The sequence below is a fragment of the Vigna unguiculata genome, chromosome 9 (assembly GCF_004118075.2).
Source record: "Vigna unguiculata cultivar IT97K-499-35 chromosome 9, ASM411807v1, whole genome shotgun sequence".
Taxonomy (NCBI): domain Eukaryota; kingdom Viridiplantae; phylum Streptophyta; class Magnoliopsida; order Fabales; family Fabaceae; genus Vigna; species Vigna unguiculata.
In genome coordinates, this window is record NC_040287.1 from 29,150,634 (window position 1) to 29,164,211 (window position 13,578).

The window sequence follows — 13,578 nt, forward strand, 5'->3', positions numbered from 1 at the left end:
TATCAATCATCAAAGTCTATAGCCGAAAATGGTGTATTACTATCGTTTAAGATCACAATCATTTATATACTCTGTCAGTTGTATCTATAACAAAATGATTACTCAGATACTAAAAACTCGACAAGCACAAAACATGGTATGGTTTCAATATTTACAAACTCATCTAGCACGGTTTCTCGCAAGGGATACAACAATGGAATTACAACGAAGAATTTATGTTGGTGTAGAAGTATTTGATGACTGTCTGCAGCAGTTCTAAAGCCAATTAGGTGACATCTTGCTGGAGGCAGGTTTTGAAGGATCATCCAAAACCTTAGCGAGTGATCGATACTGCAACTTTACACTCTCTGCATTGTCCAATGTCTTCACTACATACCTGTACATAAGTCTTTCTGTTAACAACAGAAGCAAGTTTCACCTACTTTCTCCAAAGTAACACATGTTCAGGTATAAAAGCACAAGTATGATAGGGGAAGAAATTTTTGTACTAATAACAGAACCCACTTGCACTGTAATCTATTTGGTTAGCTTAATGAAACAACGAATAGATTAGCAACATAGCAAACAGAGATTTGATGATTAACTGCTTCGAGAAAAAAATATATATATAGTTACTAACCATCCATTCAGGCATTGCGTTGTTACAATCGCTTCACGCCCAACAAAGCGTTGTGGTGTCCTTTTGTTTCCCTGATTCATTTTCTCTCTAATTATTTTAGTTTAGAGAAAAAGGTTAATGTTAAATAAAATCAAACCTTTCCACACACTACCTTTATGACAACCCGGTCCATAACAGCAAATGGAAACTGAACACCTCTACTCCTTGATGGTTCCATAACAGATGAATCTCCAAATCCACCCTGTCCTATGTAAAATATATTTCATATTAAAAGAAGAGGGAAATCTCATGGCAAAACACATTTAACTTAAAAGACCGCCAACCAGCCTGAGAGGTTAACGATTTTCTTTTCATCTCCGTTTGTCACGATAACAAAGTATAACATGGTACAGTAATGGGAATAAACACCTGATCGAATCTCTCTCTTCTTCGTTTAGGTGACCGGTAAAATTGAGACTCCTCTTCCCGACGATATGCCTGCACAGCAGCTCGAAGTGCTGATCAAGGCAGCCAACACCCCAAGAAAAAAAAAAATCAGAATTGCACAACATGGACTTACTAAGTACAATATCTTTTACATTTTCATTGTCAAAACCAGTCGATAAAAGGAATTGGTTGCACAGTTTTAGTTAATTTCTTAAGTGCATAAATCTAGGAGACAGACTTTGTCAAAATTATGTTATAATTTGAAGTATAATGGATATTTAGAGCACATTTAAGAAGGAAAATGGGGCATAATTTGAGTGGAAGTGATTGAATTTTGCTTACATAGGTTTGGAGATATTGATTCCTCGGTTGTGGGTTGAGAACAAGTGCAGCAAGCTTTCTGAGTGCATCACACAACAACTATATTAGCTAGTTGACAACATGGTAAATACTGATCAAGGAAATAATTTCTTATATATATATATATATAAAAAAAACTTTTTAATAAGAAGCTTAAGTTGAAATACCTAGCTAATAGTCACTTACTAAAACAGGTCAAAGGTACTTTTAACATGTGGGAGCCATGTTTATTATAACCAGTTAGCTATGGGTTGATCAGCAACCCAAAGATATACCGACAAGCCAAATTACCACATTAATTTTCATTTCTAGTCAATCTATATTATATAGGGAATTCCCAATATTATCTTCGGTATTAATTCTCAAGAACCATAACTAGACTTTAATTCGGACAAGTAAGCAGGAAAAGGGGGAAAAGGTGCATTCAATGTCCATCTCCATACGTTGACTTCTTCTTTTTAAACCAACTATATTCTTCAACTTGAAATTTTGGTCAACTTTATCAATAATTCTCAAAACGCATTCCATAATTTTCCATTTGGACTGCCCATCTAAGTTACTCAAAGGATCACTGCATTCTTATGTCCTAGACTCAAAGTTGACTCTTAACCTTATGTTTGTTTTAAAATCACTTTCGGAACCATACAAGACTAAGGAGTACAACATATAGTTCTCCATGACTAAGGACATGTGGGCTGTTCCCCAATGTTCCCACTGTTGAATAAAATATCTCCAATTCTTTTTCTCAATTTAAAATTACATTGAAAATGTAGGGTCTGAACCAAAATCTGTGATCAACACTGATCCTCAGATATTTTTCTCTTCACAACAGAGGGGCCCCAACAAAAACAAAAGTGTAACATTTCACAAGAATTCCCACCAGTATCACCTTGCGAGCAAAGCAGACATTTTAACTTCAACACTTTTAACACTAAGTCATTAGAAGAGATGAAGATTCCAAGATTCAACTGGGTATCAGTTTAACATGGTAAATGAAAAACTTACTATAATTTAAAAAAAATTTATACTGTTGTGTGTACAGAGAAACTTAAATGTCTTGGAACAGTAAAGTATGATCACGATCATGCAAAAGCAAAGACCAGCACTGGATAAATTGAAAATGCAGAAGCAATTAAATGCATTATTTTGCAAAAAAGTCAATAGATGGTTTGAGGCTCCTGCCAACCTACTGTGTAGAGGCATATATACAAGAAAAAGAAGTTGAAATTACCAGCTCCAAAGTTAATAAAATTTTTCAGATGACTTAGTCACAAAAAGGTCAGTCTGAAAGTTATGGCATTTGATGGCTTAGAACCCACCATTCTAATAACATGCTGTATTCCACTTCCGCTAAATGAATGTCCACACGGTAATATCATTGCGTCATCCATAAGAGCTCCACTTTAATTCCCAGTGTGTCATAAGTCAAATATAAAAAGTATTAGTTAGTTGTAGGCATGAATAAACAAGACATAGGCAATATATCAGCAGATCAAAGTTATTTTATTGTATGCTTGGAGAAAAGAAACACATGTAAAACACCAAATTTGACCGTGCTACTCTACAGTCTGCACCATTAGATTTTAGACTTTAATTAAAAGATGACTACAAAAACAAGGTCTGTTTCAACAAATTGGACAATTTCTTTCACATGAGGGATCAATTAGTGTTAATAGATAATCTGAATAACTCCAACTGATGCTTCTTCTTCCTTGTTACACAAGTTTTCTGCCTGACAATCAAACAGGTAGAGAAGAACTTCTTTGACAGGAAACTAATGACTATCTACCGGTAAAGCTATGAAGAAGATAAACATAAAAACTTTGGTATTTCTCATTGATAGATAAGAAAGGCACATTTATATAGCCTAAAATTATGCCAAGACTAATTGACAGCTCTACAAATGTCATAATCTCATTTTAGAGAACTAAAATCTAAACTAAATATTATATACAATATTCTAATATTTTAACTATATCCTATAAAACCCTTCAACCACTTAATTTTCTTTGGGAGCCATTCTTTTAAAGGAAAGCAAGAGTATGTTTACAAAGAGAGTAGTATATGTATGGTTTGACAAGCTCATTAAAAAGGGTTAGTTAAAGAACAAAACAGGCCATTTCAGCGCCAATTAGATTTAACAAAACGTCATGGGCTAGTCTGAGAACACAAGCAATAAAAATGAATAGAAAGTAAGGAAAGCTAATGTTATCCTGCATAACTCTACATAATCTCAAACATTGTTCAACAATCACAACATAAAAGAAAGAACCCATCACCAACTAAAAACAACATTTTTTTTTTCAATCCTCGGGCTTTAAAATGAGTTTAAGACTTACGTAACAGGATCTGAAAGAATATTCCTGAGTGATTCCCCTGACTCGGTAGAATACATTGCATCCTTTCTCCCACTAAACCCACAACCACCATCATCCACCATAACTTTGTGGCCAGAAGCCCCATCAGCACCTTGAAGGTAGTGCGAATAGTAGTCCTCACAGTCAGTTTCAGCAACGGTAACAGAATTCTGAGACTTACCTAACCCCTCTTGCCGATGATCGTCATCACCACCACCACTCACATTGCTAAGCACCAACTGCCCAATCTCTCCACCGTCCTTCCCCAACAGCTCTCTCCCAGAAACTACATCCAGAAAAAACAAAATGTACATAAAAATCCAAAAACCAGTCACATTCTGAAGATAATGAATTAAAAGCAAAAAAATCTTCATTCATTTTCATACCAAAAGCGTGAGCTTTCCCGTTTGCAACAGAAGGCAAATTACCACCGCCACCGTTGTTGTTAGCGATAATTTCGCTTTTGCTTCCACCACCGACGAGTCCTTCAACTTCCGTATCGCCTTCGTCGTCGTCCTCCTCGTCGTCATCTTCGTCATCCTCGTCGGAATCGTCGTCCTCGCTGGGAGTGGCGGCGGTGCCGTTGACGGTCCAATTTCGGGGGTCTTGGCGGGAGGAGCAGTCGGCGTAGCGGCGGAAGTCAGGGTTCTGGGCGGCGAAGAAGCGGTCGCGGTCGATGAACATCTTCTCGTCGATGAAGGCGCCGAGGTCACGGGTTTTAGGACCCGGGTCCCCGACCCGACGCTGCTGCGTGGGGCAATTGAAGCGGAGAGGGTCATCTTGGAAGACAAGAGGGGAGCTGAGACCGTTCTCGATCCTCTGGTCGGGGACGAGGGTGATGTCTTCGGAGGACATGAGAGGAAGAGAGAAAACTAGGGTTTGGACAGGGTGGTTGCTGGAACGACGTCGTTGCGATTTGGTGTTTCAGTGTAGTGGATGGAGAAGGAAGGCACACACTGGAAGATGAGTTGTACGACGAGTCGTTTTGGGCTGCGACGGTTGATGAGGATTTCGCCGTGGAGCGACGTCGTTTGAGTAGTGAGCTATTACGACACAGTGGTTGTTACAGTAGTGTTTTTTTCCCCATGCTCCATGTAACATGTTATGATATGGTCGTAAGAGGATCTTGCTTCATTTCTACTCTCTCTAATCATTACTTGCTAACACATTGGGCTTCCTTATTATATCTAGGGGTGGCAATACGGGCCGGCCCGGCCCGTTTAGGCCCGGCCCGTATAAGGTCCGCACAATGTGGGTTGGTCCGCTTCATCCGCATATCTTTTACAGGTTAAAAACACTGGTCCGTTTCGTATATTTTTTGGCCCGCGGGTCCGTAGGCCGGTCCGTTTTTTTAATTTTTTTTAATTTTTTTAATTTTTATGATAAAACTTTCAATGTTTAAAATTTGGGAAACTTTAAGAAGTTCACAAAATTAAATAAAAACTTTGGGGAATTATATGATAAATTGATAATTCAACATTTTCATGATATTCATACTATGACATACACAATGTATTCTTTAAATTTTAGCACATTAAAAATTGCATAATTCTTGTCTTTTCCAGTTATACAAGAATTTGAAATGTTAATGCAAGAGTCCATAAAAGAAGTAATTAATATACACAAGTGCAAGTTTTTTTTTTAATTTTATACGGGCTTGCGGGCCGGCCCACGGGCCTATGCGGCCCGAGCCCGCGCGGGCCTACAGGTTCACTATCCTGACCCGCCCCGTGTTTTTTCTGTGGGCCTGCGGGCCGGACCCGTGGGTCGGGCCCTATTTGTCATCCCTAATTATATCACACTCTTTTAGTAAATTTCACACTTCACACCCCCTTCTCAAAAAAAATAATTTAGGTCATTGTGTTTTCGTTGTTTTTCCAATCTATTGCAACTAGAAATGTGTTTGGTATATTTGTGTTTTAGGAGTTAGTTTTTTTTTTTTTTTCCATTAAAGACAGTAAATATATAAATAAGAGTTGTGATTTGAGTGGGAATTTCTTTTTATTTCAACTCACGAGCTACTTGCGTAAACTGTAATTTTTATGGGTACTTATACTTTCAATTTTCGACTTTCTTTTATGTGGTTATTTTAGCTCAATCCAAGTTAGTTATATAAAATAAGTGTTTTCAAGTTTAAGTTAAAGTTTTAATGTATTTTAACTTTATTATTTACTTGCTATTTATAGATGTGTTGTGTTGTCGATTAAGCGCGCAAATCTTATAAGAAATATAGTGTTTAAGTTAAAGTTTTGAAAGTTTGCACATCTTGTAAAGCTTTAAAGATAATATAGGAGTTTTCTTGCTTAAAAATTAAAGATAAGAGAAGTTGAACTCCGAATCTTGGGTCAAATTCAAACTCATTAGTGATTCTATATTGCTATTGATACTAAGAGAACTTGAAATTTGAGTAGGAGTATGTGGAATGTAGCGTGATTCAACTGAGATTATAAATATGATTTTAGGGGTTTATCAGAGATGTCAAAAAAATCCGTACCTGCGGGTATTCGCGGATAAAACCTGCAACGAGTAGAAAATGGATATTAAAAATAGATACTCGCTATCCGCGGGTACGGGTATTTTTTATACCCGTATGTTAACGGGTCGGATACGGGTATCATAGTATCCGTACCCATGGATACCTACCTGTACCCGCTAAACTTTAATTCACAAAATTACCCTCTTATATATATATATATATATATATATATATATATATATATATATATATATATATATATATATATATTAGTAAAAAATATTTTGGCCTATATTTTTCTAAGTTGCACATCTTGTCTTCTATCTTCTATCTTCTATCTTCATTCTTCAAACAACAAGTATGGGTACGTTGTCTTCTTCCAAGTACACTCCCTTGACATTCTTCTCTTTCCTTTATTTTTAGAATTGGGGGCAAATACATCAAATCCAATATAGACAATGACGTTTATGGTATGTTTGTTGTCAAATGATGGAATCAAAATAAGAATACTTAGCACATGGCAATTAAGGTTTATTATTTGTTTATTTTTTAGGAATCAATTGGAGAAATTGGACTTTTTGATCAAAACATTAATTAAAGAAATTTTATTGTGTTGAACGTCATTTTATATTTACTTTTATAATTATTTGGACTTGTATGAACTTGAGTTTATTTAAACTTTATTTAAAATTTATGACAGTGATGTATTTTATTTTATTTTATTTGAATTTATGATTAAATATTTGTTTTTTAAATAATTTTGTAAATACTCGTGGGTACCCGTGGATACCCGCGGATGTAAAAAAAAATAGGCGGGTACCCGCATAACGGATACCCGACGGATATGGGTCTGCTTGCTCTCACCCGATAAAGCGCGATACGCGGAACCAAGATCAATATAAGATATTCGTCGGGTAGAGGGGTACGGGACAAATATTTATCCAATGGGTAGGGTACGAGAGAGCTACTACCTGTACCATACCCGCCTCGTTGACATATTATATTTATTGAGTTGCTTGAAAATTTTGAGTAACTCTATAAAGTAAGTTTAAATTAATACTAAAAATAAGTGAGGTTTGTTAAAATTATTAAATTTTGGTCATGCATCACTTTGTAAAAATTATGATTTATACATTATTATCAAATATGGGATAACGAAATTATCAAATACTCTTAAAATTATTTTCTAAATTATAACGAACGAGTTGGCGTAAATATTACTATCAAAAGAAATATAATATAAACATCTTCAAAAAAATTAGAGAAATATAATTGTAACGTAAAAGTAATGATATTATGTCTAAAAATTCAAATGATAATAATATCATATCAAAATATCATAAATTTGAAGTTCAAAACTTATAATAACATCAAATTATAAAATAAAGGGTTAAATATGTTTTTGGTCCTTTAACTTTCAGTGGGAATTGAAAATAGTCCCTCCTCGAAACTTTATACTAATTTAGTCCCTCAACTTTGGAAATGCGTGTATTTGGTCCTTTTAACCAAATTTTGTTAAGTTTATTTGACGTTTTAAATGCATTCCATGATAGTATTGAGTTGTTTACATCGTTTAACTCATTTTCGCTTCAATGTTTACTTAGAAACGCGTTTAAAACGTCAAATAAATTTATCAAAATTTGATTAAAAGGATTAAATTCACCCATTTATTAAAGATGATGGACTAAATTGGTCTAAAGTTTCGAAGAGGGACTAATTCCAATTTTTACTAAAAGCTAAGGGACCAAAAATATATTTAACCCTAAAATAAATGTCTTAAACTTCTAATAATTTTATTCTTCTTCAATCCCTACATAATTGTCTCAATATTATCATAATAGGGCATACCCATCTTAGTCTTCCCCTTCTTAGAAACTCTTGTCAAAGTTAAGTAATATTTCAAACTCGTAATCATGAGCTATAATGCAATTCATTTTCAACCCCAATTTGAATCTTTTCTTTACAAAATCCAATAATAATACCACCACTTGATGATTGTTTTCTTTTATTGGTTGCTTGTTTACTTGTATAAATTATTGGTTCTCCAATACTTGAAGCTTTATAAATAGTTGCTACATTATTAGTTCTCCCACATACCTAGAGCTTAATAAATAATTGTCCAATTAAGAATGGGATCATCATAGAAAACCAACTCATTCCACCCTCTTCATCATCATTATCCTCGTCCACTTCTCCCGCTAACCACTAATTACATTCATAAATGTCATTCAATACAATAGGGTATGGTTCATCCTTAATATTGTATCTTTGAGCAAGTTATTGATTATACTTTATGTAAACCAAATCATGCAATCTTTTTGTGGTCGAGACTATTCCTTTTCTTTGAATGAATTTGCATTATGAATAAGTAAAATGTGAGTTAATTTCTTCTTAAACTATATAAAAAAGACAATAATGAAATGAGTCATATCATGAACAATAATTATTACTTGCTCAAATACAGTCCAATTGTGCTCACATCCCAATGAACTACATATCAAACTTAAAATCTTGATTGCTAGCTTTTGTAAGTTGTGAGTTGCATGCCCATAATTCTTCCATCATTGAGCTATGAAAACAGAGAAAGTAACTTAGAATGTAGTTGTTATATCTTAACACAATTTGCAAAGTGTTTAAATGTCCCACCTATAGGGATGACAAAAAGGGTAAATTACGTGCCAGGGTAACTTTGAGGGGTAAATTGCACAATCAAAGAATGCAAAAGTGGTTATGATGGTGAGGAAGGCGTCAAAGTGAGCGGGTGAGAGAATTGAGGCAAAATAGAGAGGGTGGGGGTTCAGGTTTGTCGACATAGTAGACAATCCGCAAGGTTGGGGTGTGTTCAGGACATCTGAAATAGTGGTGGCGTCGGAAAGTGTTTCACCGACTCCAACTGTGGATGCCAATTGTTCCGACAAAAAACTCACTATCTTTTACTGAAGACGAAATTTGAAGAACCCTCTTGACCTAATGGCCAAAAATAGTTCCATCTCTTAACCCTCAGAGTTAACATTTTAATTTATGGTAAAGTAGTTACAAAAGTAATAACCAACTAACAAAATATCTAATATCTCCTATATAATAATATCTTAATAAAATATCAACTAATCACAAAACGAACTTAAACCCAATTCCTAGACTCATAAACTTTAGGACAATTTTAGAATATTTCATCCATCTTCGAAAATCAAGTTAGGTCTTGGACGACCAGGGCGATACAATAATCAAAATTTAAGTAAAAAAGAAACCATATTAATTTTTTTTTACAATATTATTGAATTATAGGAATAACACTCAACATTAAAAAAAGTGTTTAAATGACATGTCATGTCCTTCAAGAAATCAAGTCATAGCTTTAGCAAAGAAAAATCATTAACTTACCTCTAAATATTTTAGTCACGGATGAATTGAGATTACATATAATTAGTTTGTTATATCTATGATAATTTTGTATTATTGTATTCTAATTGTATTTTTATGTTGTTTGACAATTTTAGGTAAATTTACAGAATCTGTGTTTTATCTTCAAATGTTTAAGTTCTTTTGAAATTTTTCTTTATATAATTCTTTATAAATAAATTATAAGGCTAAACTTTGTACATGTGAATAGTTATATTTTATACTACTTATTATTGCATTCTTTATACGGATAATTATAAAAGTTAGCGGTTGAATTTTTTTTTAATTATTTTTAGGTTAAAATCCTTGAATAGTCTCCATTTTTATCAGAAATCTCAATTGAGTTTTCCGAATTTAAGTTGTCTCAATTAAGTCCTCATTTTTTAGAATATGTTGCAATTTGGTCTTTTTCGTTATTACAGGACTAACGACGTTAACTTATGTGCCACAAGTTAACTCATGATTTTTTTTTAATTAAAGAAAAAATTACCACGTGTCAAATTAAGGTTCTGTCATGTGACATTGGTAGTGTGATGTGATAGTGATATAATGCCACATGTAATTCTTAGTGTGAAAAATCTCATTTTGGTTGGTTCCTTAATTTGTTATTTTGTCTCAATTAACTTAGTCCAATTTTCATCCCCAACTAAATTGACACAAAATTTAAACTTTTATGGAAATGTTACAATCACATGTTTAACAAGATTAAAATTATTTAAATTTATATTTTACATTAAATTTTATTTAAATTTTGTTTCAAATATTTATATATCAATAATTTCTAGACAAAGATTACAGTTTGTTTAAAAATAATACCTTTATAAATTCAAATTTTAAATTTTAAAACAATTTTATAACAATTGAAAATATTATAAATTGTTAAATAAATTTATTTTAAAATACTTTTATAACAATTTTAAAAAAGTTTTGTAACAATTTAAAATGTTATAAGTTTTTAAATAAAATTTTAAATATATATTTATTTTAAATTTTATAAAGCTGTTTTAAATTTTACATTTGAATTTCTAAAGTTCTAATTTTTAAAACAACTCTAATATTTGTCTATAAATTATTAATATATAACTATTTAAAAACAAAATTTAAATAAAGTTCAATGCAAATTATAAATTTAAATAAATTTAATTGGTTAAAAATATCAATGGTAACATTTATATAAAAGTTAAATTTTGTCTCTATAAGGTCCACTTATATTCTATACCCTAATGTTTAAGGGCTGCCCAATCTAATGGGCCTAAGGGCTGGCCCATGGGGTATCCAAAGCCCCTAAGTCAGCAAACCCTCACAATTTGTCTTCACTTTGCAAAGAACAACACTCACTCCCCTCCCTTTTCCTAAAACAGAACCTCTGCTAGGGTTTGTCCCTCCGTCCCATTCAAGCTAGATCGACTTCGTTCTCTCTTCACGTAAGTTAGTTCTTGAACCATAACCCCCTTTTCTAAGTTGTTTTCGTGGTTTATGTTGGGACTCACTGTAGTAAATCCAATCTTCCTTCTGTGCCACTGTTTCCAGTTCTTCAATCTACTCTTGGATCTGCTATGGTTGTGGGCTTAGGTGTCGAAGTAGTTTGCTAGCTCTTTCCAAGTAAGGGAAGCTAGGGAGTTCTTGTTTAAATTCGATTCTTGCTTATTTGCCACTGTTTTCATGATTGTATGGTTGATGTGCTAGTGCTACTGTAAATATTGAATGGATGTGTATTGTTGTTTGGGTATGATTGTACGGTTGTTGCAGGGAGAACAGTGGCGAGACCTAACGTTCTCGCCCAAGCGGCCCAGTCTCATCTAGGCGAGACTTGTAGAAACAGGTCCAAGCTCGTGCTCGAGCTCTCGCTCAGGTGGAGAGCTCTCGTTTTGAGCGAGGTATTATCTCGCTCAGGCGAGAGAGGTTCGCCTAAGAGAGGACGCGTGGGAGCTTGAGGCAAGTTGCTGCAGTTGTAGCCCAGACGAGGAACCTCACCTTTGGGCGAGGGGTGGCTTCGCTCAGGCGAGGAGTGGCTCGCCTAAGCGAGAACTTGTGAGTCTCGCAGGGTTCTCTGTTGGCAATCTCACCTAAGTGAAAGATCCCTTTCGCTTGAGCGAGGGTCCTTAGCTTAAGCGAGACTGGTATGGGATTTTACTCCATGATTGTTCCTTCCGTGCTTTTGGGTTGTTAATTGTATGCTTGGCTTGGAATACTCTATCTTAAGTATGAAATATATGAATATGCATATGAGATCTGATTGTATGGGCTGAAATGTTGAGTTAACATGAGTTTGGCATGAACTGAGTATGGCATGGTTGGTGATAAAAGTGACATGGAATTGGTTTGAGAATGAAATGTTATTGTGGATGAATGGAATATGATGTTGATATGGTTAGGGCGTAATCCCACAATAACTTTGTGGTGGTGCCTCGTTTTGGTTAGGACGTAATTCCATGAGCCTCTAGGTGAGACCTCATGGTGGTGCTTCAGTTGGTCAGGACGTAATTCCATGACCCATGTTAGTGGGAGTTCATGGTGGTGTCCCATCTATATAATTTAGTAAGGATTCAAGGTAAGGTTGCATCCTGACGCTCTAAGGAGTCAGTTAGTCTCACATAGAGCAGACTGACTCCTGTGGTGAGAGTAGTAGGAGGCCTGGAACCCATTAAGGGCTAACCTTGTGTGTGGGGGTTGAGACATTGAAACACTTAGCTCGGGGGAGAGCAGCTCGGTAGAGCAGGGAATGTCCACCACAAGTGCAAGCATTCGCTGAATCGCTGAATCCGACTAAATATATGTATCCGGATGAGTCGAGTCTGAGTCTTAGTGTATTGTTTGCAAGTCATAACATGATTGGTTGGCTTATGCACCTTGGACTGTGGAATTGCATGTAATAGTATGATCAATTGTTTTTCACTCTAGCTTTTTGCTTGTTTGATTGCTTTGTGTGTGGCCTTTCTCCTTTTGCGATGATCATCAATTTATTGATGTGAGCAAATGCGAGAGGTACTCGAGGTCAACAAGGAAGAGATGATTTCGCTGCTTGGCTCCTTTGGGATGGTCCCTGTTTCTCCGAGTTTTTATTTAGGGTCATGGCCCATGTATTACCTTGTTTTTGAATATTAAGCGTTTACTATCAATTCTGGCACTTGGTTCTGTATTGGCATCTTGGTGTGCCTTGGTTTCCTCTGTGTACTTTTGGATAATTATGTGGAGTGACGTCATACTCTGAATCTTCGCTCATTATATTATATTGTGTGACGTTTTCATTTAATTGAGTTTAATTATTAGATGGGGTGTTACAGTCTCAATTTGGAAGGATAAAATTATTCTAATTTAAAGAAAATATGAGGCTAAATTAAGACAAAATAATAAATATATGAACCAAATTGAGATTTTTCACCTCAAATATAACATGTAGAACTATCATTATCAAGTCACTAGTGTAAACACAGGCGCTATCGCGCCTGTGTGTGTATTTTTTAAATATGAATGATATTATATTAGTAGATGATAATAGTATAATGTTATTAAGTTAATATATAAAATAAATGTATATTTATTAAAAATAAAATGAAATAAATAGAGAGAATAATTGTTGATGAATAAAAAAAACAGATAAACAATTTTATAAAAAATAGATAAAAATAATTATTAATTTTAAAAAATTAATAAATAATAATATTGTAAAGGGTATATTTGGTATTATGAAATGTAGACACAAAAGAGGGAATCATCTTTATATATTATTATAGATATTGCGACTGCCACGTGGTAGAACTCCTTCATTTGACACGTGGGATTTTTTTTTTTGCTTTTAAATATTTTAAAATAAATTAAAAAAGTTATGAGCAGGTGACATATGCATTAATATCATTAATCTTATACTAACATAAATTGAGCAAGTTACAACATAATTTCAATAAATTTCAAAAAATAAGAACTCAATTTAGACGACTTAA

At 34.3% G+C, this 13,578-nt stretch overlaps 1 protein-coding gene across 3 annotated transcripts; it reads right to left on the minus strand.

Annotated features, from left to right (window-relative positions):
* Positions 1-4,902, minus strand: LOC114164131 (U-box domain-containing protein 62-like). Of its 3 annotated transcripts, none has more exons than XR_003599494.1 (8): positions 4,149-4,902; positions 3,745-4,048; positions 2,725-2,806; positions 1,388-1,445; positions 1,028-1,116; positions 771-865; positions 620-690; positions 1-376 (listed from the first exon to the last, which is right to left on the minus strand). XR_003599494.1 is itself a non-coding variant. In XM_028048666.1 (8 exons), the coding sequence occupies exons 1-8, from the start codon at positions 4,615-4,617 to the stop codon at positions 256-258; spliced, it is 1,284 nt and encodes a 427-aa protein (XP_027904467.1). In that variant the 5' UTR covers positions 4,618-4,902; the 3' UTR covers positions 86-255. The 3 variants fall into 3 exon arrangements, 2 of the variants coding, with proteins under 2 accessions (XP_027904467.1, XP_027904468.1); XM_028048666.1 differs by having other exon boundaries at positions 86-376; positions 771-860; XM_028048667.1 differs by lacking the exons at positions 1-376; positions 620-690 and having other exon boundaries at positions 770-865.
* Positions 4,903-13,578: the final 8,676 nt, after the last annotated feature.

Coding starts and splice junctions, on each gene's coding strand:
- LOC114164131 (XM_028048666.1), bottom strand. CDS start 4,617: ATGTCCTCCGAAGACATCACCCTCGTCCCCGACCAGAGGATCGAGAAC. Junction 4,049..4,148: donor CGGGAAAGCTCACGCTTTTG/GTATGAAAATGA, acceptor TTCTGGATGTAG/TTTCTGGGAGAGAGCTGTTG. Junction 1,446..2,724: donor TACAGCATGTTATTAGAATG/GTGGGTTCTAAG, acceptor TGATGCACTCAG/AAAGCTTGCTGCACTTGTTC.